This window comes from Chiroxiphia lanceolata, chromosome Z (genome assembly GCF_009829145.1).
Source record: "Chiroxiphia lanceolata isolate bChiLan1 chromosome Z, bChiLan1.pri, whole genome shotgun sequence".
NCBI classification, from domain to species: domain Eukaryota; kingdom Metazoa; phylum Chordata; class Aves; order Passeriformes; family Pipridae; genus Chiroxiphia; species Chiroxiphia lanceolata.
Genome location: NC_045671.1, coordinates 14200542 through 14226769, shown reverse-complemented (window position 1 = coordinate 14226769; position 26228 = coordinate 14200542). Strand labels below are relative to the sequence as shown.

At 36.8% G+C, this 26228-nt stretch overlaps 1 protein-coding gene across 2 annotated transcripts in view; it reads right to left on the bottom strand.

Annotated features, from left to right (window-relative positions):
• The window catches only part of ITGA1 (integrin subunit alpha 1), a 71795-nt gene that overhangs the window by 31999 nt on the left and 13568 nt on the right, over nt 1-26228 (bottom strand). For both annotated transcript variants that reach the window (XR_004354822.1, XM_032676902.1), the window contains exons 2-7: nt 11743-11863; nt 9496-9608; nt 8456-8544; nt 8252-8366; nt 7455-7582; nt 1376-1524 (exon numbers count right to left, since the gene is read on the bottom strand). Coding sequence is in view for 1 of the 2 variants with exons in the window: in XM_032676902.1 (XP_032532793.1) it covers nt 1376-1524; nt 7455-7582; nt 8252-8366; nt 8456-8544; nt 9496-9608; nt 11743-11863 (715 nt within the window). In the remaining variant the exon portion in view is untranslated. The remainder of the gene's footprint in view (nt 1-1375; nt 1525-7454; nt 7583-8251; nt 8367-8455; nt 8545-9495; nt 9609-11742; nt 11864-26228) is intronic.

The window sequence follows — 26228 nt, the reverse complement described above, 5'->3', positions numbered from 1 at the left end:
TAACTAAGAAGTGGGAAACAGAGATTAATATTAGCCATGAACAAATACAAACAACTGCAGTTGGAACTTACATGGTGGTTCACAGCCAAAGTTTCACAAGCATTCATCCATTATTCACTCACTTGTGAGCAATAGCAGAAAACAAATAAGTTCTGGCACCTTAAAACAGCTTTTGGCATCTTAAAAAGGATCCAACCAACACTCCCCCCATTCCAAAAACCCATGTAGAAAAACCTCACCCAGACTCTGGACCTGACAAGGCAAGGCTGGATTACAGCTCTGGAGGAGAAGGAAGGAAGTAGGGCCTCCTCTTTTTAGAAAAATACCACAAAATTCTAAGACTGGCCATATGAGTGAAAGCTGAGATCTACCACTGAAGATGGCCAAAAGGGGATGGATAGGAAGATTGCAAGAACAGATTTGCTGAAAGTTTCTCTATATACAAGCCTGCAGCTGTTTATGGACAGGGGCTTTCTGAACTAGATGTGGTTTCTGAGTACTTGGCAATTCTCAACTTGTTCTGCTTTCATGAAGTTGCTCAGACTCCCTCAAGCTTCCACTTATACCTAAGGAAAACATTACTAATGAATATATAAGAATTTTATTGGATTTAAGACATCATACCAAAAAAACTTTGGTCTGATAATCAAGTAGGTCAGCAGAAGGATACTGCACATTTCACTAAATGGTTATTTGGAAAGACTGAATGCAATCTTTTATGGAATAAAGTCATGCTGTCTTGATGGGAAAAAAACAGAAACGAAAAAAGATAACAGGACAACATTGTACAGTTTGAAATTTTCTGCATTTCCGGTCTGTTCTATGAAAGTCACATTTCATTTTTCTCATAAAGGAAACATTTCAAAATACTGTTATTCCTGCAACAGATCTTTAATCTCCCAATGATCCAGAAGCTGCAAAGACTTAGGATATAAAATTTCTAGTCTTTCTGACAAGTGTGGTCTCAAACATTGCAATAATCAACTTCAATGAAAACAAATTAGCATTAAAAAGTTCAATTTTTTAAATTTTTCCTCAGAAAGACCTAATTTCCTTCATCCCTCTACATACACAGTTCCTACCTGCTCCGTGTGGACATCAAATATTGTCAGCCCTTTCCTTAGGACTAAAACCTTGCTCCATGTCTATTCCTAATTCCTCCATTCAGGAGACAGTGGCCTTTCAAAGGTGCCATATACAACTGCTCTAGATGCTGGACAGAGTCTGTTTATCCAGCCGCCTCTTAAATGATGTTTGCTTAGTTAAAATGAAGTCAGATGCTAGCCATATCATATTTCTAATATATAAATGAGAATTGTCATGATATCTGTATGTTTGCTTGTCCCAGATGCAGGACAATATCTTGTGAATGTACCTTGCCGTATCTATTCCCAGGGCTGTCATAGTTTGCGTGCCACCTCGCTGGCGTATCCTTGTGGCTGCAGCCATAACATCTTCTGTTGTCGAGTATGTATTCAGGTAAAATTCATGGACTACAGTCTGTCCGTACTGAACAATTCCAACCTGAAACACACAGTTCATGTTAAAGATCAACTACAGCTAAAGGAAACATCTCTGACTCCTGAAGTGGGGTAAATGTCTGTCAGTATCAGCCAGGAAGAGAATTGAACTCTGTGTGTTTTCCTTGGTATGAAGCACCTATGTGTTTGAGCAAGACTGGCTAGATGAACAGTCTCATGAAACATTTCAGAGTTTTCTAAATTGCATTTATTAAAAATTGGAATAAAGCCCAAAGAAGGCTCAACTCCTTGGTCTTCCTGGTTTGCTGTTATCTGTACGGAAACTCTGCTCTCCTCTAGGCAAAGGCAGACCAACACCCCACCCACCGGTCAGAACTTCTCAAAATTGTTTTCCTTATAGCATGCAAGGTCATGGCTCACTCACAACTCTCTTCATTCCATTCAAATGTAATATTCCTACATCTGATAGTTTATTTACCCTAAACTTAGCCTAGAAACAGGAAGACTCAATTACCCTTATCTTGATGAAGACAGCGGGGACGTCCATGACATGGACATTCTCCCAGCAGGAGGTAAGTCAAAGTATCACCTGGCAAGTACTAGAGGGGAAAACATGGACAAAATGGAACTTTGTGGCTTCTGGAAAGGGGGAGGGTAGTGTAAAGACTCTAGATGATCTTAGCAGGACAAGACTTTGTGCAAAAATCAACACACGGGATTGGAACCTAACAACAAAATGCCTGAGGGAACCTGCTGCAAAATCAAGTGTGAAATAAAAAGAGGAGCAATATTCTTAAATATTAATTAATTTTTCTCATTCATCTCTGTCAGTTTTAATATTTTGGCAAGTTCCTGACAGCTTTTACTGGGAAGAATCTACACAATGTTCCATTAGCATATTTCAATTTTATGTTACACTTGGCAATTTATAGGTGTTATTTAGGATAATGCAGTATTATGTGGCATTTATGTCTCACTCATCTATTATTAATAGCACTCTAGCATTTAGGTTCTGTAGATCAATAAGACCTCTGGGACGTTTTTGCCATCATCTTATTTTAGAAATGGTTTAGAATGTACTTTGCAATTGCTTTACAGTTGTGGGATTTTTTCAAGTACTTTCATAGCCTCTCAGATTCTTCACAATTTGTTTTTGCTTGTAGTAGAAGAGTTAGAGTTGGATAAATACTTTGCACTGAACACCAATATAATTATGAAATGCTAGTTACATGTGATTATGGGACTATAATTATAGTGGAGTGTGGTACAAAATCCCACTGAATTTCTGTATCCTTTAGAAAATACAGCCAAATCTGGAAGAACTGATGTACATTCAAAGTTACGACAAGTTGCTCCCTTTAAGATATTTAAATTGTTTCTTGGAGGTATGCCCTCTTCCACCTGCAGCTGAGAGAATGCAGAGGCTGCATGTTCTCCTGATCAGCAGACCATTACCTCTGCACAATGTTTACAGAACTGGCCAGGGCACACTCTGTATTACCACTCAGAGCAGTCACGTGGCACAGACTAACCTCTAGACAAAGAGGAAAATTTTAACCTGTTCCCTCCAACACAACTATTTTGTGGCATGCATTTAAAGGGATATACAGCATTATCTGAATAGGATGCTGTTAGTCTTGTAAAAAGACTGCAGTTAACTGGCAAGAGGCTTTCATCATGTTTGGTCTTTTGGAGCAGGAGGAGTGGCTTAAGAATTCCAGTATCACGCACCAAGTGTAGACAGAGACTATTGTATGCTAGGGAGCCTGTCATGTGGATTTACTGGCTCCTTATCTGCAGCTTTGAGGATTTATTGGTATCAAAAATTGAATCATACGTTGACTGCTGCCAGTGTGAAAAGTATCTGCCCATCAGTCTTCCATGATACTAGAGACCCATATTGGTTTTGTCGTTTTCCTAAAATGATTGCAGGCTGACACTGAGTTGTATCATTTCCTATTTGAAAGGAAACATCTATGATCACAGCAAGTAAACATTTTGAGAACTTCCTTCTCAGGAAGTGAATGGGAAGAACATCTGAGTCTGAAAACTGAACCGTGTTGCATAGCTTGTAAATCAGGAAGGAAAGGGGGCATGTGGTTATCTTATGGGATACAATTGTTATGTGGGACCCTTCCTTAGCACTAGCTTTGAAAACACTGATCATCATGTTCTATGTATTCCATGGCATCAAAGGTGAGCCGTTCCTCAATATAAGGTAACAAAAATCCCACCAGAACTGACAAAATGCTACAAGACTTCATGTTCCAGTCCCCTACAGGATCACAGAATAAAGTCTACCTTGTAAAATTAGAACTATATTCTATTAGATAGCAATGAAGGTTTGAGCTTTTGCAGCCTTTTAATCTTATGGAAAACTACAAGTGACACATCCACATGATGCAAATGTGCCTATGTGGGACTTCAGCAAGCCCCTGAGAATGATGCTTACAGGCATCGTATGTTCTGATTTTCTTGTTTAATCTAAAATAATTTAAATCTGGAAAATGCAAGAGTACTGCACAGAAGGGTGTAATTCTACTCTCCTCTAGAGAACCTATTATTTTCCCAGCATTACTGACCATAATCTGTTGAACATCTTTGTAATTTTTAACTTTGTGTTCCCTTCCCTAGCATTCCATGGCTTTTACATTACACAAGGGAATAATTCTTTAATTGTCCCCAGTTCCTGTGAAAAGTGTTGTACAAGAGAACAGGCAAGTGAAAGACTGTTCTACTTGGGACAAAACAGTTCTAAGGGCAACAATTTATTGTTTATAAGTGAATACAGCCCCTTACTTGGAAAGCACATTCTGGCTTTCCTAATAAATTATTAAGCTAATTCATTTGGCAAAAAATAACAACAACAGAAATAACAAAATGAAAGAAAAATCATTTAGTACATGAAATCGTAAGATAAGATTTTCACCACTGGGATGTGGAGGAAAATCAGAAATATTTTTGGACGTACTTATATCTAACATAAAAGCAAAGCAGATATGCCTTCAGAAGCACTAATGGCTAATAGCTCTTATTATAAGAATATCTTTATAAAGATATCTGAACTGCAAAAAAAATTAATTCATTCTCCCACATTTAGCTTACTTCAAGACAGAGGTTACTTATAAACTATTGCAAAGATCTTTCTTTATCCTGAGTCTCTATAATACTTCTCAAATATACTTCAGTTCTTCTGAAGACAAAACTGATTGTAACATATGACATGGCATGACTTATTAATCTACTGATACAGTCCCCTTGGAGACATAATAAGGTACAGGCCAAACATCTATAACTGCCTATGTCATATATTAATGAAAAATAAAACCTGTCTGAAAATTTCTGAAGGCCATTTCAACATTGCTTAAAGCTGGAATTGAACTTATCAAAGTATTCTGCTTTCTCTACTGAGAGAAATCCACAGAAGGTTACTCATATATAAAGGATTTAAAAAAACCCCATGCCCTCATATTAAAAAGACAATTATCTCCACAAAAGTTAAAAAAGAGGAAAAAAACCTGTCTTGTATTGTAGTTAGTGGAGAAAGGACAGGTGAAATATTTTTATTTTCTTCCCATTAGTACCATTCTTTCTTTCATAATTTCTCCTTTCTTTTTCCACTTTTCTATCATCACTTTCCCTTTACTTTTTTTTATCCCAAGGCCCAAGATATGCAGCTTAACCATCAGTATGATGTTGTAGATTATCTGGAGAAGGTAAAGAGGAAGAGAAGGAAATACTTCTGGAAAAAAAAAAGCCATAAAATTTGGCTTTTTCATATGAAACTTTGGGCTTTCACTTTCAAATCTGCCGAACATGGAACACTGAACAATTTCTCTCCTAACTTGTCACAAATCTAATGACCATTGTTCATGAAGGGGATAAGTAAAAAAAAAAACAAACCAAAACCAAACATCTCACAAGCCTCTAATCAAAACAAGGTTTTGAACAAGTCACACCCAAGCTGCTATGGACTCATTCTGTAATCACCTCTTTCCTTTCCTGTGCAAAACAATCTTAAGTCAGTGAAAGTCCACTGGTTTCTACAGGCTGAGCAATAAAAAATGAAAATAGAAAAATCAATTTAAACAGACAGAAAGTAAACTATTGTTCCTGTGCTTCTATTCTGTGCTCTCAGAGAAGAGAGAATAAATAAGCCTGCTCTGTTGTTTCTCTTCTTCCCCATTGCATAGTCATTTAAACACTTTTTCTGAGAAAGAAGACGTGTAGGTGTGGATGAGAGTATAAGCCTATTACTTACTTTGGATATGCCTGGATTCCAAGCCAGGGGCTCAGAGGAGAGGAGAGAGATGAGATATGTTCTGGGGAAGGAGAAAGGTAAGAGGGACTGAGAAAATTCCACTCAGCCTTTGCCTTCCATTTCCAGTGTTTCAGTGTCTCTCCTCCTTATCCTATTCTTATCTCCCTCTTAAATGTTTCTGCTCTGTAGCAACTAAATGCCAAAGCTGACGTTCTCAAGTGAATAAGTGTACGTGTGAGAAGAAGGGTAGCTATGCCAAACTGTGAGTACAATGGGTTTTGTAGGTGGAGATGTCAGGCTGCTGGAGTGCAGGCCAGCAAAGCACCTTTTGTCCACAAGCTGAGCCACACAGAAGAGGCAGTATTCCAAAACCAAACATAACAGAGGTGTGGCCATGTAAAAATTTAGGAATTGCTGGGTGAGGAAGAGGGCTGATGGTGCAGTAGAGTTGATTTCCCTGTGTACCACTCCCATGAAGGCCTTTGGGCAGAAGACAGTAATGATTTCCATGCAGCACTTGCCCCATACTGGGAAGTTCAGATTTAAGTATTTTAAGATGGCACATGTTCGAGTAATCTTCAGTTTAAGGGACTAGGAAGAATTTCTCTTTTCTTTCTGTTAAATTTTACAAAGTGTTTTTCCTTCTTCCTTACAATATCTGGAAGAAAAGTGTGTTTAAAATGACAGGACATGATTGTAAAGTTCACAGTTCATAAGTTACTTTATCAGCCAGTATTCAGCACAGCCAACAGAGGTGGCAACTTGAAAACCTCAATTAACATGAAAAATGGCAGGGATACTCTCTGCAGACAGAGATATTCTTTATGCCTTCTCACAGTCCCCTTTGTGAATGCAGGAACTGAGTGTTAGGAGCTAACCTGAAGTTGCAAAAATGCAACATTGGGCTGCAGCATATCAAACGTTATACAGGGGCCTGGAAAATCCTTGATTTTGAGAGGTGGAAAATAGAGAAAGGGAAGAAACAGTGTCTTCTCTTGCTGTTAATAAAAGTTTCTGTGCTAAAATGTATCCCAGAGTCCATGTCTCTCCCTTCCCAGAGTTCTCCTAGAACTGATATTTACATACTCTGTTTAGCAGTGAGACATATGCCAGATCCTCAGGGGGGTAATTGGTCGTAGCTCCATTAATTCTGATGGAACTGCACTGATTTATAGCAGCTGGGAATTTGGCTCTCTCCACTTATTATATAAATGCAGCTTCTGCCATTAATAACATGCAGCTTAACAGCCGCTCATTAATAATGATTTCAAGCTGTATGCCCAATGTTCCACAGAGAACGCTGCTCCAAGAAACTTACAGTCAAAGGCTGTCCAAACCACGCATGTGTGCCTCGGAAGAGCAGAAATAACCTTTGTGCTATGAAGTACAAAAGAAGACAAGAAGTGGCTGTGGAGAGGAAGGAAGTGGGAAAGGACAATGTTCAAACAGCCTCACTTAATGCACTTAACTTTTGTCTCTGCATTAGAAAACTGGCTTCTCCAGACTGCCTGAGCCATGAGGGGAGGGACAGTCTTCCTGACATTGCTACTCGATGACTGAGTACTGACTTAGTTGTGGTTTCAGCTATTTTACTTTAGTATTCTATTGCCGTAAGTTCTTGGAATTGAAGAGGCCCATAGATGACTCTTGTCCTATTTCCTGTAAATCCTTTTTTGACTCCCAAAAAACCCATAAAATAACTACTATGTTACCTGTGTTTGCTGAGGGCCTATATCCATGTTGTTCAGGAGGCTGTTTAGAAAGGCTGTGACACTCTCCCACGGATAAATGCTGTTAGACCCATCGAGGACTATGACGATGTCCAACTGGGTTTTACACTCTGTAACACAGATTGCCACATAAAAATTGACACTAACAAGGGTCAGACGTATCAAACAGCTACTAATTACTTTTGTAATTAGTAACAAATGTATATCTTTCTGCAGTGGGGCTGAACTGGCATATGTGATGCCAAGTATCATTCGTCAACTTTTGCATTGTATTTCACGTGATTTGTATTTCCTTTATGAGAAAGGGGTTTTCTTGTAAGCAGAAATTTAAGACTGGGAGCAGAAGATCACATAACTGGAGCACGCAAAGTGACTCCCTACCTTCTTTAACACCAATCTGTTTCTCTACAATTTTTCCAAAGGACTGGGTCTTTTAACATTTTTATGCATATTACTGAAGTGGGTTTGTATTAGGTCTCAACATGCTGTCATTATTTAAAAAGAGTCTTTTGGCCATAAGTTAAAAACATAAGCAACTATTTTTAGCAATTCTGTTTGGATGTTACATAGCACTGTAATGATTGTTTATACTGAGATAAATTCCAAAAGTAGGAACAATTTAGGTTATATACGGACAATGAAAACATTTACTTAACTTGGTAATGCTGGTAGCTAAGTTAAGCAGTTCGGGTTTTTTATATATGCATATGTGTATACATTTTTCTTGTTTGGCACTTTTTATTTTTGGACACACATGAGAATTCCTGTGGCATGCATACCTTGCACAGATGGAGCAATGGCCTCAATGGTTTCAAAAGTGGAGCTGACATTAGAGCAAACCCCAGTTGTGTAATGCAAACGTCCACATTTATAAGCATAAAGTGGTCCACATGCCTTTAAAAAACAAGAAAGGGTGAAATGTTTTTGTTATGATACCTGAGGAGAAAACAGATTTTTAAAATTGGCAAAAAGTCCTTTCTTACCAGAAACCCTCCTTTTGGGTTAGTCACTAAGGTTGTTCCAAGAGTCATGTTTTCTTTTACTTCCACAACATTAGGAACTGAAGTAGCAACTAAAAATAGATTAGAATGTTAAGTATTTGGGAACATGAAAATAAAATGCTTAGGTATATATCCCCTAGTATGGAGCTTCCAGCTTCTAAAATAAAACCCAGACTGACACTGGTTTCATCAAATATTTTAGCACCCTTCCTCCTCCTTCTTCAATTGCAACAATCAAGAAAAATTTCTGGGACTGGCTTTTATCCCAGAAAATTTGTCTGGATTGCTGTCTCACATAGTTTTCTCGAACTGCAAAATAAGAAAAAAGTAAAAATAACAGCACAATGAAAGCAAGATACTACTACTCAGTTTTGTTAATTAAAAAAACAAAATTCTTTTTTTTTACCTTGTGATAAATGACAACAGTTTTTATATATGCTACTGTTAGGTTACATGATAGACATTTATGTTTTCAAGGGAAAATAAAAAATATCATGACAGGCATATTTAGTGAAATTCATATTAAAAGGAAGTCTCTTCCAGTCTACATCTTGTATCTCTTGACACGAGCAAGGAAATTATTAATATTTACCCATTTTATATTAAGATGCATCAGCCTAGTTACATTTTCATCAAAAGCTTACTGATGGCATTATGAAGGCTCTTGTTGGCTTTGGAGAGCTTTGAAAAGGGTAATCCATGAAATTATGCTCCAAGGCCTTTCTGGCTCCATGGCCAGGACTGCCAACCACAGAGAATTAATGCCAGTCATAATAAAGTTTTGATAACATAATCACATGCCCATTCTAAAATTATGAGCATGTTTTCCATAGGACAGTGAAAAGCCTTAAAATAAAATAATTTTTAATGTTACAAACACAACTTCCTTCCAATTTAGCTCTGGAGTCCTACATGACTTTTCCATATAGAAATATTTCTAATGCATATTTACTATTTAAAAATCTACTAAGATCTGACCTCTGATATTGCTCCATATGACACAAAGATATTTCCTTTAATACCTGGCAAGTTCAGTTTTATGCAGGGTGACTGGCTGTCCCTTCCTACAGGGCATTTGTAGACATCGCCTGTTCTTTTCTCAGGTTGGCCAACTAACGGTGAACCAATAAGTACCCTGCAAATGAAATAAGTTACTTCAAATTTCTTCTATCTCACAAGGCACAAAAGTCAGCAAACAAAACTTACAGAGAGAGCACAGCTGCAGCAGGCTCTGTACTAGTAGTACGGGAGGGAGAACAAGAGAAGTATCTATTATCCTAGTTCAGATACAAGCAAAATAATAAGGATACAGAAAGGAAATAGGCAATATACCAAATTACAGCCTAGAATAACATTTTAAAAAATTACAGTGAAAAGTAAAAGCAATATTGATGGATGAATGACAAGTACTAGAAATAATACAGAAGGAAAGATGTTTTATTTAATATATCCTTGCTCTTTACATTATTTTAGATGAAAACCTCTTTTCAATGCTCAGAGACCACATGTCAAAGGATAGGCTCACAAGCACTCAGAAGAAGAATTCAGTCATAACTAATGTGAGTCAGCAGCGTAAAATACATATTTTTTCTCTCATTAATAAAAAATGTTATTATAAGAAATTTCAAATTTTTAAAATGCAGAGAAGCTGAGCGTGCCTGACATCCTATGGAAGGTGATCAGTGCTCATGAGGTTCATGTGCCTGTGCTGCTCCTTTCTTAGAAAGAAAGAGCCCTGTGAAGAGAGCTAAGTAGTTTGAAAGGCTGTTTTGTCTTTTTGCACGAGGGATTTTTTTTAAGGGAACCCAGTTTAACTGAGAAACAATCACAATCAGGTTCACAGACTGTTGCTGAAAAGCTCTATCTGTAGTATACAGGTAGCATTATAGAAGTTGAAAAAGCATCAAAAGGCTGTTTCGTATATTTAACTATCAACCAACAAATTTTCTGCTCTAGATGTAGATATGCTGAAAGCTTGACAATTTACAGTGGCTCTGGAGTTTAATTTCAGAGATGTCCAGACCTTGCACACTAGTTCATATCACTGTCTTCCTTTGGCTACTGGTAGAGTCACTCTTTCCAGCTCATATTATTGTTTGGTTTTGAAATGTTTCAAGACACTTTACAACAATACAGCTTACTTCGCAAAATCCAAGCTCCTAGAACGGATTCCCTTTCCTGAAGGTTTAAATTAACTCAAAGAAGGTCATTATTATTATTCTCCCATGACTCTCATGCAAACGTGTATTTAAACATCCTACAGTCTCAGCAATTGAGAACTAGGCTATTCAAAAGCAGGCTATGCAATTTCATGTCTGTGAACATTCCCTGTGGCTAATGGTGAACACAGTGTTGCAGCGGTGGACAGACTCTGGGAGTCAGGCAGCTCCAGCACTTTCAAGGGAGATTGCTTGGGCATTGGAGAACAGTCCAAACTGGCTGTCGCTCCTGGCTGCTTGCAGGAGTCCCTGGCTTTACCAAGAATGTCAAATTACTGACAAAGCTCTGGGAAAACCAGAGCAATCTCCAAAGAATGATGGAGATCTCAGGTTTCCCAAACCTCTTACCATGCAATTGTTTTTTCAGTCCCCCAGACCAGTCATCAGCCTGTGAAGCTTGTTTTAACAAGGGAAAAGCATAAGCAGGTGTTTATCAAAAGACCAAGAAGCAATGATATGAGTAAGCATGCCAAAACGCACCCTCCACTTGGAACAACAGGAAGGAAAAGAGAGCTTAAGATAAAGGCTCCAACTCCCAAATGCAAATATATTACCAGTTGCAAGACATAATTAGCCCTCCAAAAGGGAAGGCTGAGGGAGTACTGTACTAACAAATACTTTCCCACCAGTTAAAAAACTCAGTTCAGACAATCTCTGACAGAAAACTTTAGAAAAAAACCCGTTATACAGATTATTTAGGTAGAACAGCAGTAATTTCATGGCAAATACATTAACAGCAGGAAAAGGCAGACCTCATTTGGTAAATGATAAAAACAGGGCTCAGGCAAAACAGAGTACTTTCTCAGCTTCATCAGTGAGGGAATTTACCGCTTTTGTGAAGTCACTTATGTCTTTGAGGAGACAAATGGAGGTATGAATGTGGATCTTTTACTTTCCCAGTCTATTCAGGTTTCCTCAGGTCTGTGCTTTAATTTAAGAAATATGACTGACAGAATCTGACCCTTACTTGAAAACAGAAGAATAGCACCTGAGTCAATGAATACCTCATATTTTGGAGTGTTCATTTTAAAAAAAAGGAAAAGGGCTTACCATTTCCCTTCTTCATTTTCATACTGCTGGACTGTGTACCCAAACATGTCTTCCAGAGGCCCACTGAAGGTCATTGCATTTTTCACATCAACATTGGAAGTGTGGACAAGGTGAAAGAGAGCTTTAAAAAAGATATTATTTCAAAAAAATTAGCATGTAGCAATACATATAAAGCCCAATGCTTCTAAGAAATCAAGGTTCAATTAACCAAACGTACAAGATGGTTTGAAAGTGGCATTTGGGGCTATGTATCACAGTCACAGATATTTACATACTTCCTCATACATAGATATACAACTAAATTCAGAGACGTTAGCAACTGGACTTCTGTATCCAAAACATACTTTGCAAAGCCCATCATTCATTTTTAAATCAAAATTCAAATAACATTAAGTAAAACATTATTAAGATTAACACTATATGTAAAATAACTTTTTACTTATTTTTAATCCTTTTAGCTTCATTAATTTCCAATATAAGAACTTTACACAAAATAGTAATTCCCTTATTCAAGGTAGTAGTTCTCAAGGTTTCTTAAATTGAGAATTAACTAATTTTTAACTCTTTGCAGAAGACACATATAGGAAAAGAATAAGGAAAAGCCTTCAGATGTATTTAATCTATATTAGAGAAAAAAGTACATAGTTTTCTCTTAATTCTGTTCTAGAATACCTGTAAACTTTCTGTATTTGGAAAAGAACAGAATAGATTTTTAATGTAACGATATGCTGATATGTCCATAGTACTTATATAGGATTATTTACAGAACTCCAGCATTTATACATGTAGGAAAAGTTGCTCTACAATGGTGATCTTGGACTACGATGAGGTAAGTCAAGAGAGCAAATGCTGCTTCTGACTGATTTCCCATACCCTAAAGTTCAGTGATTATCATCAAGGAAAATAATGTAAAAATATAACTGTAAGCAAGCTTCAGAAAAATGTGGTATAGGGTAAAAATCCAGCTTGAAGTGATACCCACAACCCACTGCAAGGCTCCATAAGAAGCAAAAATTACTATTGATATATAAAAATAAAGCTATTTATCTTTTCTTCCTTTATTATTTCTTATAGTGATCTCTTCCATCTTTGTCCTGTAAGTTCCAAAAGCAACCACTGACTCTGCCGCTGCAGAGCTGTACATTTAATTCACAAGAGCCAAATATTAGTTGAATTTGTAGAACATCAAGGCTTCTTAAATACACAATTATACATAAATTTAATTTAATTTTAAAGAAGCATTTTCTGATCATTTGCTGACATTTAACCATTACATAAAAACACCCAAATCCATAAAACTTGCTGCATGTCAAAGCATCTAAATAATGTGCAGTTACTAAAACACATCTGTTATTCACCACTGAATCAATGATATTCTCATGGAAAGCTTGTTACTATAATTAAGCTCCCAAGTGGTCAATGCTAATCTGTCTCTCTCAGCAGTTTATTTCCTGCTTAATGTAGTAAAATTATCACAGAAGACTATCTGTCACTTAGTAGGCATTTCCAGTTTCACTGGACAGCAAAAAAAGGAAAAGTTTCATTTGTATTATTTTAGTTTTTCTTCCTCCAGTCAGAGTCAGGAAATATAAAGAAGTGAAAAAACTACACCAGAGATTACTTTTACTCTTCAGAAAAATATTTATTACAAGTGATAAGAAAAAATTAATGGTTGACAGTCTGATGGGAAACAGTTTGCTGGAAAATAAGATTTTGTTTCCCTTTAACATTTATGTTTAAAGAAATTCTACTATGCCTGTTCATGAGCAATAGGAATTTTCCTCCCCTGGTGTCTGCCATCAAAGTACAATTAAAATGAAAAAAAAAATAATTAGAAATTGAGGCAAGATATTGCCAGTTCAAATCTTCTTTTGTTAAATTTCAGAGTAAAACCAATTGCTATTATTACTTTTGACAAAATATGAGGGATTCTGACCATGTCACTAAGACTCCCAACCTACTGTAGACAATGAAACGGTACTAATGAGAACACCTGCTAAAGTAACTAAGTTCATTAATTTGAAGAAGAAGGGTAATGCAAAATCTATCCATATTGACTTGCCTCTTAATGATCTCCAGACGCCTGTTCACTTTAGTCCCCAAATAAGACTGACAGAACATCCTTCTAGAGGTCTTTAGAGGCATGTTTTTCCTCTTTCTCACCTTATGATGATGTTCAAAACATATTATGATATGAAATATTAAAGGTCATAAATTCCAGCTCATTTCTTCCCACTTACTTTCTCCTAAAGCAACCAAAAGTTACATGTGCACCTGTGCTCTGTTCACTCCACCATGATATCCTCCATCATTATTCCATCATCTGCTGATATACAAGGAATTTCATCACAATGATGCAGTATTGACAACTATTGTGATTTTTACTGCCTATTCATTATAGTAAATGGCAATGAAATTTGCTGAATTGGTTATGTGACATTCCCAAATCTCATAATTTTAATGCATCTGCTTCTAATCCTCATAACTATAACAGACAGTTGAAAATACAAAATGCTGAAAGAACCAAACCAAAAGAGGAATAAAAAATGCCAGCTATCTGCTACTAACCACCCAAATCCTCATACTTCTGAGTGAGGTCAAATTGGAACCAACAATAACAGTGTCTTCTTCTAAAAAAGTAAAGCTAGAGAAACCAAAAGTAGCCAGATGGTCAGAAATAAAAAGGAGGTGGTGACTCCACACAGCAGAACAGACCCATAGACCTTGTCAACAAAGAATGCTTTGGATGCTAAATGCAATGTGTTCAACGGGGAACTGAATAAATTAATGGAATATAAAACCACTGCAGGTTACAAACCATACAGAATACACATCTGGTTCAGGAAATCCCTGTAACTGGAAATACTTGGAAACTGGGAGAGGAATACTATATATGCTTGTTTAGTTCCTTTTCGTCTCTAGCTATTGGTTTACATGTACTCCTAGAAGCATAATATTGGACAAAATATGATCTTCATTTGATCCAGCATGGCTGTCCTTTTGCTCTCTCATGTTCTCCTTCTATCTTAGCCAGAAGTTAGAAGCTTTGAAATTTGACTTCATACACAATCTGTGGGGCATATTTTAACATGTGAACATGCTCCATGGCCTTCTGTGGCCTCCATGTGCTATGAAACATCATGAGCATAATGTTTTTGCATAAAAGTAAGGGTCACGATAAGCAGTGTGAGCATAATTTATGAATAATTAGTAGATTTTAAAGGTAGCTTACTACATTTTCCATAGATCCTGTAAAAGGAAATCTTACAAATGTCTCAGAGACATTCAAATCCGCAGATAGTAAATGGAAAAGTGGAGTTCACGGTGACCTACGTTACGCTGCTAACCAACAATAATCTACTGATTTATGGCAACCTGGCTTTCACATTTTATTTCATTTTTTAGTGCAGAGAACATTATACAAATGAGCTGCTTATTCAGAACATTTCAAAATATCAAGATTGTGGCTGTGAAAATTATATTAATAACAATATCTAGCTTTAACACTTCCAGTTTCTGTCTAAGATGACATGCACTCTCTACTGTTTCTAACTAAGTTGCGCATATGAATTAAAAAGACTATTGGCAGAAGCAGTGGAAAACGGAGAGCTACAGGGAAGTTGCAGAGGATTCTTTCCAGAGTCACGGGTAGTAAGGAGAAAAAAACATTTTTTCATAAGGTACGTGGTATTTTACTTACTCACAATTAATGTAGGTAAATTAAATTAAGATTTTGAACTATTTCATGTTGTGTTAACAGAATGACTGTTAACACGTCAGAAACGATTAATACAGGTCAGAAGTGCAGAATAAAAAATGTTTATCAAAGGTTAAAACTGAAATTACAGTTTTAATTTCATGTCCTGCAAGAAAGAAGGCACTGCAGAAAACCCGGGACAATGTCTCTCTCACTGCTGATTTAAACTGAGGAGAACATGAGCTGATGCATGTACCACTCTTTGCTTAGCACAGCTTGTACCTATACATGAAAGGTTAACAGTAACCAAGACAACAACACAAATATTATTTCTATTACAAACCTAGAGTACTAGCTCATACTTGTCCAGTAGCTACTAATAAAATTTTTTCTGTTTTACTTAACGAGTTCTTTTAGCTAAACGTTCACGCTGTCTGGATGGTTATTCTGCCTCTAAACCATACAAAACTAGATTTCTCTGGGACTTGTCCACAAGCATATTGGCTGGCCACTCTAACCTTATAAACACAGAACTACAGAATTAGCACCCTTATTTTCCTAAAATACATGGATATAAATGTAACCCAAAATGTAGAACAAAGCCTAACACCTGGCTCTTTACTGATGAAAAATACATCACCACAAATCACCCACAATAAATGACATCACAAAGATCCACTTAAACAAGAGATTAAATTGAATTGGAATGTTTTATCTGTGTATGGCATGTAGCAAATAACTACTGAATCCTCTATAAACAGAGGTTATCCTGACAAATAAAAATGCTTTCTTTCAAAAACAGGAAAAGACAAATTTACACTTAGAACTGAACAGGGCTAACTCACTGGCTGTGCACTACTTCTCCCTGCCCAGCCTGTGGTCAAAAGTTATTTTTGTGTCATTTCACACTTGCTGCTATAGCATTTCAGTTGTCTTTATCAATTCATCTGCATTTTGCAAGAAGAGACTGAAACAAAGCAGGTCTAAGTGCAATCAAGGAGGATACCAAAACAAGTAGAAATGTCTTGCAAAAGTATGCACAACTGGAAAATACTGGGAAATTAACAAAAAATCAGACTGCTTTCATCCTGGGATATAAAAGAGGATAGAGAAATTTTAACTGAAGATTAAGATAAGATTAAAATGCTTTATGGAATTCTCATATACTTGGAACTCTTGCAAAATAAATTTAAAAAATTTTGCTTTAATGTTAGTACAGCACATATTACAACCAACGTTGCTATAAAGATGTTTTAAAGACATGCTAACACCACGTGTGCAATACAGCAACAAGGAACTGTGCATCTGATCAAAATCTGAAAGCTAACTTGTATTAGAAAAGATGTCCTAGTTTATAAAGCAATAACTGACTGCCTTTAAAAGTATTTTATGCTGATGTTGCAAAGACCACCTGTCTCTCATGATTGTAGAAAACATAAGAAACAAGCAGTGTAAAAGGATGCAATCGAGATGCTGGTGAAAGTGACTCACTGAGGGGAGCAGGACTGGGAGCACTGGTGTGACCTCACACAGAAGCTTATTTTCAAGACAGTGGCCAATAGTATTATGCTCTGCAATTAGAAAACTCTTTCACCTGAGGAAATTGATACCATTGTGTGTTGGCACTTACAAGCCTGTGCTGCAGATCACAGCTAGCTGGAATCAAGCCACCAGCAGAGAACAAACTGTGTCCTTCAGTAAGCACAGCACTGGACCTCAGGAAATAAAAACTCCTGAAAGCTGGATCTTTTGGCTGCATCAACACAACACTATGAACTTGGGTCAGGGCTGGACTGCATCTGGCTGGTAGCAAGGAAGATTAAACATGTTCTGCTTGTAAAAACATACCTATAAAAATGTTATTTGTGAAATCATGGCTCAAATGTGGATTTTTTGCTGGACCAGCAAATCTACGAGTGATAATGTCACTGCAGAATTACACAGCCTTGTCTTATGAAAAAGAGATTTAGCCAATGACATCCCAAGTAGAAGAAAGAGTGGTACAATGGCTGCCCGTGACTTTGGTGGCCACAGTGCTCTGGCCTTTCCTGCAGAAGGCCAAGAAGGCTGTGTCAGAAGTTCCTGCTGCATTCAGTTCTGGTTGGCTAAATATCAACATATTTCAAATAAAGCTGTATATTAGAAAAAAAAAAATCAACTTCTGAAACTTTTTTTCAGTAGTGCTTAACTCAAGCCTTTTATTTTTCTGGGTTACAAAAGAACCTTTGTATAATTTTGCCTCCAGCATTTTTTCTTTAATCTTTAACCTCTGAAAAGCAAAAGACTGAATTTCTGGAAAGGGACTGAATAACTAAAAAAACATTTCTTATTAATAGTAGATAAGTACTGAAAGACCAAGAAATATATATTTGAAAGTAATTTCAGATTCAGTAGCCAGATGCTTTTCAAAACCTATTAAATGCTTTGTACAACCCATTAAAAAAAGGTCCCTTTTCTGGTTTTGTACTAAATATTCTGTGCTGGAAAATAGATTTTTAAAGCAGTGTGAAGTCTGAAAATATACTGAATCAATGCTTTGTAATGTGGTCCGAAATTAATAACACAATGCAACAGGCAAAATTTTTTGGCATATTCTTAGCAGAGACCGAGAATATGTGACCTATTCAGTCACCAGTCATCAGAATAAAACTATTTTGTTCAAAATTTGGAAAGTGGTCCTCTTGTCAGCACAATTTTTAGCATTATGCCATTTCTCACAGAAGGAAGAAAAAAGCCTTAGAAATATCTGGTCACATACAGAAAACTTTTCGAGGTCTGCTACTAGATCTGTGCAGATGTATGAAGGCTTAGCAAATTTAGCAGCTTCATGGAAGCGAAACAACTCCTAAAAATGTTTCATCTTGTCTCCAGTGATTTCCAGTCCATCTTTTGGATGTAGTTCTTCCATCAACACTTAACTCCATTCAAGGACCTATAATATTTGTGTTCCCCTCTATGCCCATTCCCCTTTGCTATCCAAGACCATTTCCTCACAAACACTCCACTACACCACATAGCTTTATCTGTAAGCCCACAGGACCCTTTCTTCTGTTCTTTTTTTTTTTTTTTTTTTGGAGATAGAAACTATTCATACTCACCTATAATTAAGTCATATTTCATGCAGAAAGCATGAAAGTCAGATACACCTAGTGCTGTGGGAAACACACATTAGCAAGCTCCAAAGTCACTTCTTCCATAGTGATTTTTCATTTGACCTGTCAGCTAGACTGTTTTTCCTACACTACCTAGCATACTCTATGTATTACATACAAAATTAATTTTGTTGCTCTTAGCCTAAAAAAAAAAACCAGGTAGATCCAATATGTATCTTACTGTTGTTTTTAAAAGAAGTATGATGCTAATTGAGTATCAAAAGTGTTATAATTCTTTTCATGTGAAATAATTCATAAATATTTCTAAGTATTCTTTTCATACTTCCTATGAAATTGAATTCTGCAACACTTGAATAATGGGAGGAAGCAAACACAATCTTTTTTTCATTCTTAAGCTAGTAGCTCCCATACCTTTTCTAGCTTATCTAATCACATAAATCACGTCACTTCAAACAACAGTTTCTCTAACTTTATGCCTATGATTCAACCCAAACATACTGCTGGCTTGTGTAATAGATAGCACAAATGGTTAAGAAGGTCAACCCACCACTATTTGCTTAAAAAAAAAATTATATGACCATCCTTACATAGTGCCAGTTTATTGCAGTTAACAATTTGTTATCTTAAATGTTTCTTTGAATCAGAAATGTATCTTACAATATCAGAGTTGAAACTCATGATAAAAACACATGAAAGCTTGTAGAACTCTGCGAGAAATGTTGAGGCAGAGATGTAAGTGTAATAGTGTTCAAGATAAGTATCATTTGCCATTCAAAGGAGGGTTTTTTTGAGAAGATGGAGACTGGTGACTCGTCTGTGGCCTACATCTTTCATAATGTTAGCATATTAATATGGGGACTAAGGAAAAAGAAAGTCCTGAATACTCATGACATGGATGATTCCTTTGAGTTGGAAGAAATTACTACTTGTCAGTGTTCAAATGTGAATTCAAAAGACATTTAAGTTTCTCTTGAATTCATACTTTGCACTTTCTTTTTTCCTTGCTAGCTTGCAATCTGCCTTTGAAAAAAAAGAATTTGTCAAAAATCAGAGAAAACTGCCAAGCACTGCAGACAAATTACATGCACTTCTGAGGGTAGATCTATTGCCGCTATGCTGTTATTTACATATAAAAAATGTAAATAGACTTCAACAGAATGTGAACCATACCACCAAATAAACCTCAAAACAAATCACTCTATCTAATAAGTCTACACGTCAGCAGCCTACCCCATCAAACTTAAAACCAACTACCCATAAATGCCCCAGGACAGAAATTGCTTTCTAACATTCCATTTCAAACATCACATTATGTGATAATCTGAGAACTGATGCAAAAAATGCCTAACCGAAAACTTGTGTTACTATCACCCTACCAGGACAGCAAGAGTGCTCCCTTCTCTCCCTGAGAAGGGACATCTCTCAAGGTTACTCCTTGAGATTGAGATTCCTTGCCACAGTACATTCTCAGTAAGTGAACAACAGTATGTTGAACTTTGACATCTTAGCTAAGTGATATGAAGGATTGATTGTGCACATATAATCTTTTACACATAACCACTGACCAAGTCTGGGACTAGAATTAGATCTGGCTGCACCTAGATTTCTCTTTGAGAAGAGTTTAGAAAGCAAGGGGGTCCTTTCTGAACCTGATGACCCAACAGGACAGTATCCCTGACAGTTTAATCTGTCTCTCCCTCTACGATGTAAATAGTCAAGTGTACTTTGACATTAAATCTTGTGAAATCACCATCACATTTACCAATGAATTTTGGCAATTCACTGTTTTATGAAATGAAATATATGATGCTTCACTCATAAGAGTGAAGAGCATCACTCCATTTGCAAAATGGATGAAGGGCAATTATTTTTTCTGTTTACTGGACTTGGTATCATTATTCTTCATTCCCCCTCCCCCCCATATGTTGTGTCCAGGGGTTGTTGGCTAATTTTTTGCCAAGTCTTAAGTTACTATCTGAGTACAAATGCTTTGGTAGCAATAAAGACTTTCTGAAAAGCAGCAACTTTTTTTACTTCTTTACTTCACAATGACTAAAAAATTTGTCTTTCATCACCTTATGCTAAGCATAATCATTGGCTTGCTCTCAACTGAATCAAATATCCTGATATGACAGGATAGGTAGAGCACCCAGCTAGGTAGAGCACAACAGAAGTTAAATCCAAGCCAGTTTCTACATATTACAGCAAAACCATAGCTTATAAAATGCATCAATATGAATTCAGCTGTGACACGATTATTTTTTTTTTTTGAGTGCAATGGAAAGGAAAAGATGGAATCTCACAAATATCTAGATTTTCCTTTGGTCTTATACAACCCTATTGTGCAGTGATTTTGGGGCGAAAAAACCCAAAAGCCAGCAGAAAGCTTGGCCAAGCAAAAATGACAGATGCAAATGGGGGATTAACACACTTCAGAATAAAATCTCAGATGTGTATATTAAAAGAAAAAATCAACCTGCAAACTACAGTCAAGTTGTATAGAGACACCTTAGCTCTTATTTCTGATAATAAAGGATCTATGATAATTTTTGATTGTAACACAACAGAACATTCATATTTTTTATCTGAGCCATCTTCTAGTAAAGCAAGAGGGAAACAGTAAGTTTCTGTAGCTTCGTATGTCATGGTGACATAAAATAGAATTCTGTTTCCCTATTTCCAAAACATATTCTCATACTTCAGCAAAAACTTGAAAACTCTAAAATTTAAACTGGTTCTTAGCATTGAGGCTTAGATTACTTTTTCTCTTACTGGTAACCAGAAAAATTACTACAGTGAAAATACAGTTGATACAAGATTGCTACAGGCAGTAATATAAAGGAAGTCACATTTCTGTTGAAATGCTGGAATTCCACCATGAATGGTCCCCAGATTCTAGGGCTCTCACACAAGGTCAGATGGAAGTGCCTCTTCATCCCCAACTGCACAGTATTGACATGCCTGAAGGGAAAGTCAGTGCTGTCCTGCAAGAACATGGTGCAGCAGGCACTGCCTGTTTGCACAGATCAGGTCTGACCTGCTCACAGCAAAATCCTGAGCCCGTTTCAAGCATGTGTCATGGGTAATAATGGTAGTGACTCTCTATTACGACATACAAAGCTCTCCTGATTTGAAATTTATGACTGCTCACTGCTGAAAGAGAAGATAATCATCAACCAGTCTGTCTCCTTACTTGTCTCTACCTATGAATTGTTAACTGTCATAAGAAATCTTTTATTGTAATGGACAATTAAAAGAACATGGTTCTGTGATAACATAAAGTTTACACTCATAACTGAGAAATCCAAGCAGACAAGAATGTGAGACTGCAAATTGCCACAGTGGTCATTAAATCCAATCTTCCATGAACTTCACCACAAAAGTTAAGTAACAGCTACAAAAACCACCACCACACACACATCATGAAAGACGCTGCACCCTAAGAAAAACTGAAGATCAGCAATAAAAAAGTTTGTTCATTTGGACAAAAGAACCACTGGCATTGCACTAGGCAATTCATGTATTTTTTTTTTTTACTTAAGCAGCTTTACCCCTCTTACGGTCTCAGACAATCACAAGGACTTTCACAAGCCTGACATTTTATTTGATAGTAGCTGATCTCCAGTCTACCTGTGAGGTGAGCATAATGTACAGGCGACAGATAAAACCACACTTCCTGTAAACAAGTTCATGGAGCAGTAAGTCAGGAAGTAGTGTACAGTGGTCACTTCAGTTCATCAGAAAAAAAGACTAAACCAAAATGCCAGCTTCCCACTGGTATCACTCAGCTGAAATAAGCATAAAAGATGCACCTCCACTGTACACTAGAAACTTATTCCCCGAAGAATCACGCGTGACATGTTTGGAGGAGAATATGATCAAGATCATTGTCATTTCACACTGAAGGCAGGAAATAAAGTAATTTTAAAAATTGCAGTAAAAGTTTACGGATATTTAATATTTTTCTTTTAGGTGGTATATTTTTATAGTCAAGACACCTTTTTTAATTAAAAAGTTAATAAATTCTCCAAAAGCTAGTATACCACCATGAATTACCAATACTGATTAATAACATACTGAAAACTTCAGCATAATATGCATCATCAACTATATCTACTTAAAGACTGTGGCACTCAAGTACCAGTAAGAGTATGAACATCTCTTTTGTTGTACCATTGCTGCAACTGGCAAACCAGTTGAAAGCACTGAAATTAACCCTAGATCTTTTTACTGCAAATGTTTTATCAGTCAATAAACAATTCAGGGAAATTTGGAACTAGCCATGAAGAGATTATAAAAGGAAGGTTTGTTTCCACCCCAAAAAATTAAAGCTGTATCCTAGAGGTAGGAAAACATCCTGTTTTTTAGATGAAGTTTAAGATAGAGTTTTCTACATGAATTACTGGCACTAATAACTTACATTTCCCACCCACAGCACTGAAGTACATCTATGATTTTAAAGATATCTGTCTGGATCAGGCCTGTCCTGAAAGTATCCTCATGGTATCTGGACTTCCATAAAGAATCCATTACTCTTTCTTTCAAACATCTGCATCACCTACACAGAAGTACCACGGAAGTTTATTAGTGATGAAATTTTACTTTCTTGTGTAGATACCACTTTGAAGTTTTGGCATTAAAAGTTACTCAGTCTTCTGAAGTCAACAGGACCTGCGAGTCTGAAGAAAAGGACCTTCTAAAAAGGCACAAATGAACCTCATGCCATCACCTTATGTCCCACAACACCCCTCTTGCCTTTATCAGGCACCTAATCAATGCATTTTTGTATCATTAGCTCAGATGCATCATTAGCTAATCCCTGTCTGACAGCAGCTCAGTTTTGTGGTGTAATCTGGTGTGTTTGTTGAGATGTGGTGTGAACAAACGTGCAATGAATTGGACAGATATAAACAGGGTAACACAATGCTCTACTAGAATAAAAACAGCAAGTGCTCTGCTTCTGTTCCAAGCATGGGGTACAAGACTGCTGAATTGGTTCCTATCTGTTGCTGGCAACTACATAATATTTTTCAGGGTAAAAAATTCCATATAAAAGTGACCTTTTGCTCAGATTTTTTCTGACTGCAAGGCTGTTCCAATTTCTCATTTTTCCAGTAGTGGGAACTTTCTGCTCTCTAACATACATTATTTTGTGCCAGTTCTTATGTCAAAATAAAAGTGCTTAAACTAGGGAAGAATAAAGTAGTTTAAAAAATGTTCTAGAAGTTAAAACCTCATTTTCAAAATACTAAGGTCTAAAGCCTTAAGCATTTTTCAGTGACAATTTCCACACTCTGCCCCCCCCCCCAAAAAAAGACAATTAGAAATTGTCTTCAGAATTAGGAAAAGTTAGACTCATAGTTGTCAGCATTAATTGCCAAGATTAATTTTGTTCTTTCTGAATACTTAACTTTGTTCTCATTAGAAAACACTTTGTCTAATAAGAAAAATGCACAGAACCATGCACATCTACACTTGGATAAAACATATGCAGACAGCTTGAAACAACTTATGCAATCATAACTCAGTTGTTTACCAAGATCACAATGTTTGACTGTGTATTAATAAGAGTTTTAATAACTGATTTCTGAGGCGTTCTAAAGAAAAGGTTTAAAAACTTGTCATTTGAGTGATTTGACTCACTGGTCTGCTTATCTTTAAAAACAATCCTTTAGTTGAAATGACTTGAAAAACTGTTAAAAACTACCAACTGTTGGTGGTTACATATTGTTTTATCTGTCTGTCTCTTTTTATTATCACTAGGCACCTCCCAAAACCTCTGAAAAGTTTATTTCAATCAGCTTCTGTCGGTTCTGTTGTTTGCTTGTGTTTTTTTTTAATGTCTGTCTAGGAATTTTTACTTGGGTTATCATGCATATTGCCAACATGACACAGTGAGGTATTTGTTTCACAAAGCAATTACTTTGAAAAAGAAGGTGGCTTTCAGACAGGTGTGAAAGGAAAACAAAACCAGTCCTTCACAAGCCTCACATACAGCAATGACTCCATGTGTGACACTTGTGTAGTAGGCTTGTCAGAAATTAGTTACTCCATAGTGACAGGATTACCAAGGTCTCTATCTCAATTTCAAGACTCGGCCTCAAGGCTCAAGGCTCTTCTCCCTCAGACACACACAAAGAGCTTAATCACATCAGCTGGCATCTTACCCTCAACTGAGCATGAGTTGTTAGAACTGAGTACAGATATTTCAGACATTCACTGCATCTCTCCTTAGGGAAGGAGTCACATACCCAAATCAGCACCTCATGTTTTCCATTAAACCATAGCTTTTCATCTTCCCTCACAGCTCTGGAACTTGGAAAAGTTCCCTCATGAGACAGCTGCTCTTTTTCTGGCTCTCATCACTGCTGTCCCAGTAGCTCCTACACACAGCCTTGCAGCAAGGGCAGCCACTGCCCCAGGAGACTTCACTGTCCTGGCAGAAAGCTGATGTTCACCCAGCACTGTTTCTCCAGAGTCCACTTCAGTTTCTCTTAGACACCCTATCTCAGAACAACAACTTCCACTCAGGAGAGGAAAAAATTATACAGGCTATACCAGTTTTCTTTAGCAAATGGGAATGGAAATGGTATTATGACAACCACTCGGGCAAGATAAACAAATTAATTAACTTCTCTCACACCTAAACTAAACTATCTAAAACACTTGAAGCCACTTGAAGGTTGAACACTGTGGGTCAAAGAAAAGGCAATTTTCTTCAACAAAACCTGCTGTAGCTTTCAGAGCATCAGAAACCATTGAAGGTAATGTCCATGAGCATTGAACAACTGTCAGACATTCTGAATTTATCACTTGTTACCACTACTGTAAACAAATCTTTGAGTCCTGAAGATAGTTGTCAACTCTGTATCCCAAGACATTCCTTCAGTTACCAAAGCAACTACAAGCTAAGAGTCAAGTTAGTTTTTTTTCTTACCCCCCCCACCATCTTTGATACAAGCCCTTTCAGTAAAAAGTCTGCTGAAGTTATTTTTTCTGAGCAAAGAAAAAGGCTGCATGGGAAATAATATGCCTGTCTCCAGAAGCAGATTTGCTGTTAGCCATCTACTACAAAATCTTTTTGAAACACAGAACTCTACTCAGGGCGTTTTTTCACTGAAACTTGAAGGCTACATCACAAGTGTATTAGATAGGAAGAGACTCAGCTTTCAATTATTTTCCTGTCAAGTTCAGATCAAAAGTCTGAAAATTGCCTCCCTCATCCCAAGAGGTGTCATACCTTAGGCAGTTGTAACTTAGGTATTTCAGACAAAATATAATTCTTTTGCTTAGACAACGGGGAGTTGTACTTACCAATGACACAATGACAGAAAAGGGAGCACCTTTAGCCTAGTGTTAACTATGGAACAGAAAACAGTCTTAAGCTGTGTTATCTTCTGTTCCATATGACTCCTTAGAGCCCTTAGGCTCTTTTTTTACTATTCCAGGCTTGGCTTTGACTAGAAATTCCATTTTGGACCAGAGAAAACACTTCCCATCAAGTCTGGTATGTACATTCCTAAAAAGGAGGGCTGGTTTCAACTAATTAACATTCTCTAATGGAACAGCTATTTCACCAGAGGATTCATTATCAGTTCTAATTTGACTTTTAAGTAATTATTAGAGCAGCATGACAGCAATTACATTAGCTGTGAAAAGATGGCAATAACTTAGAG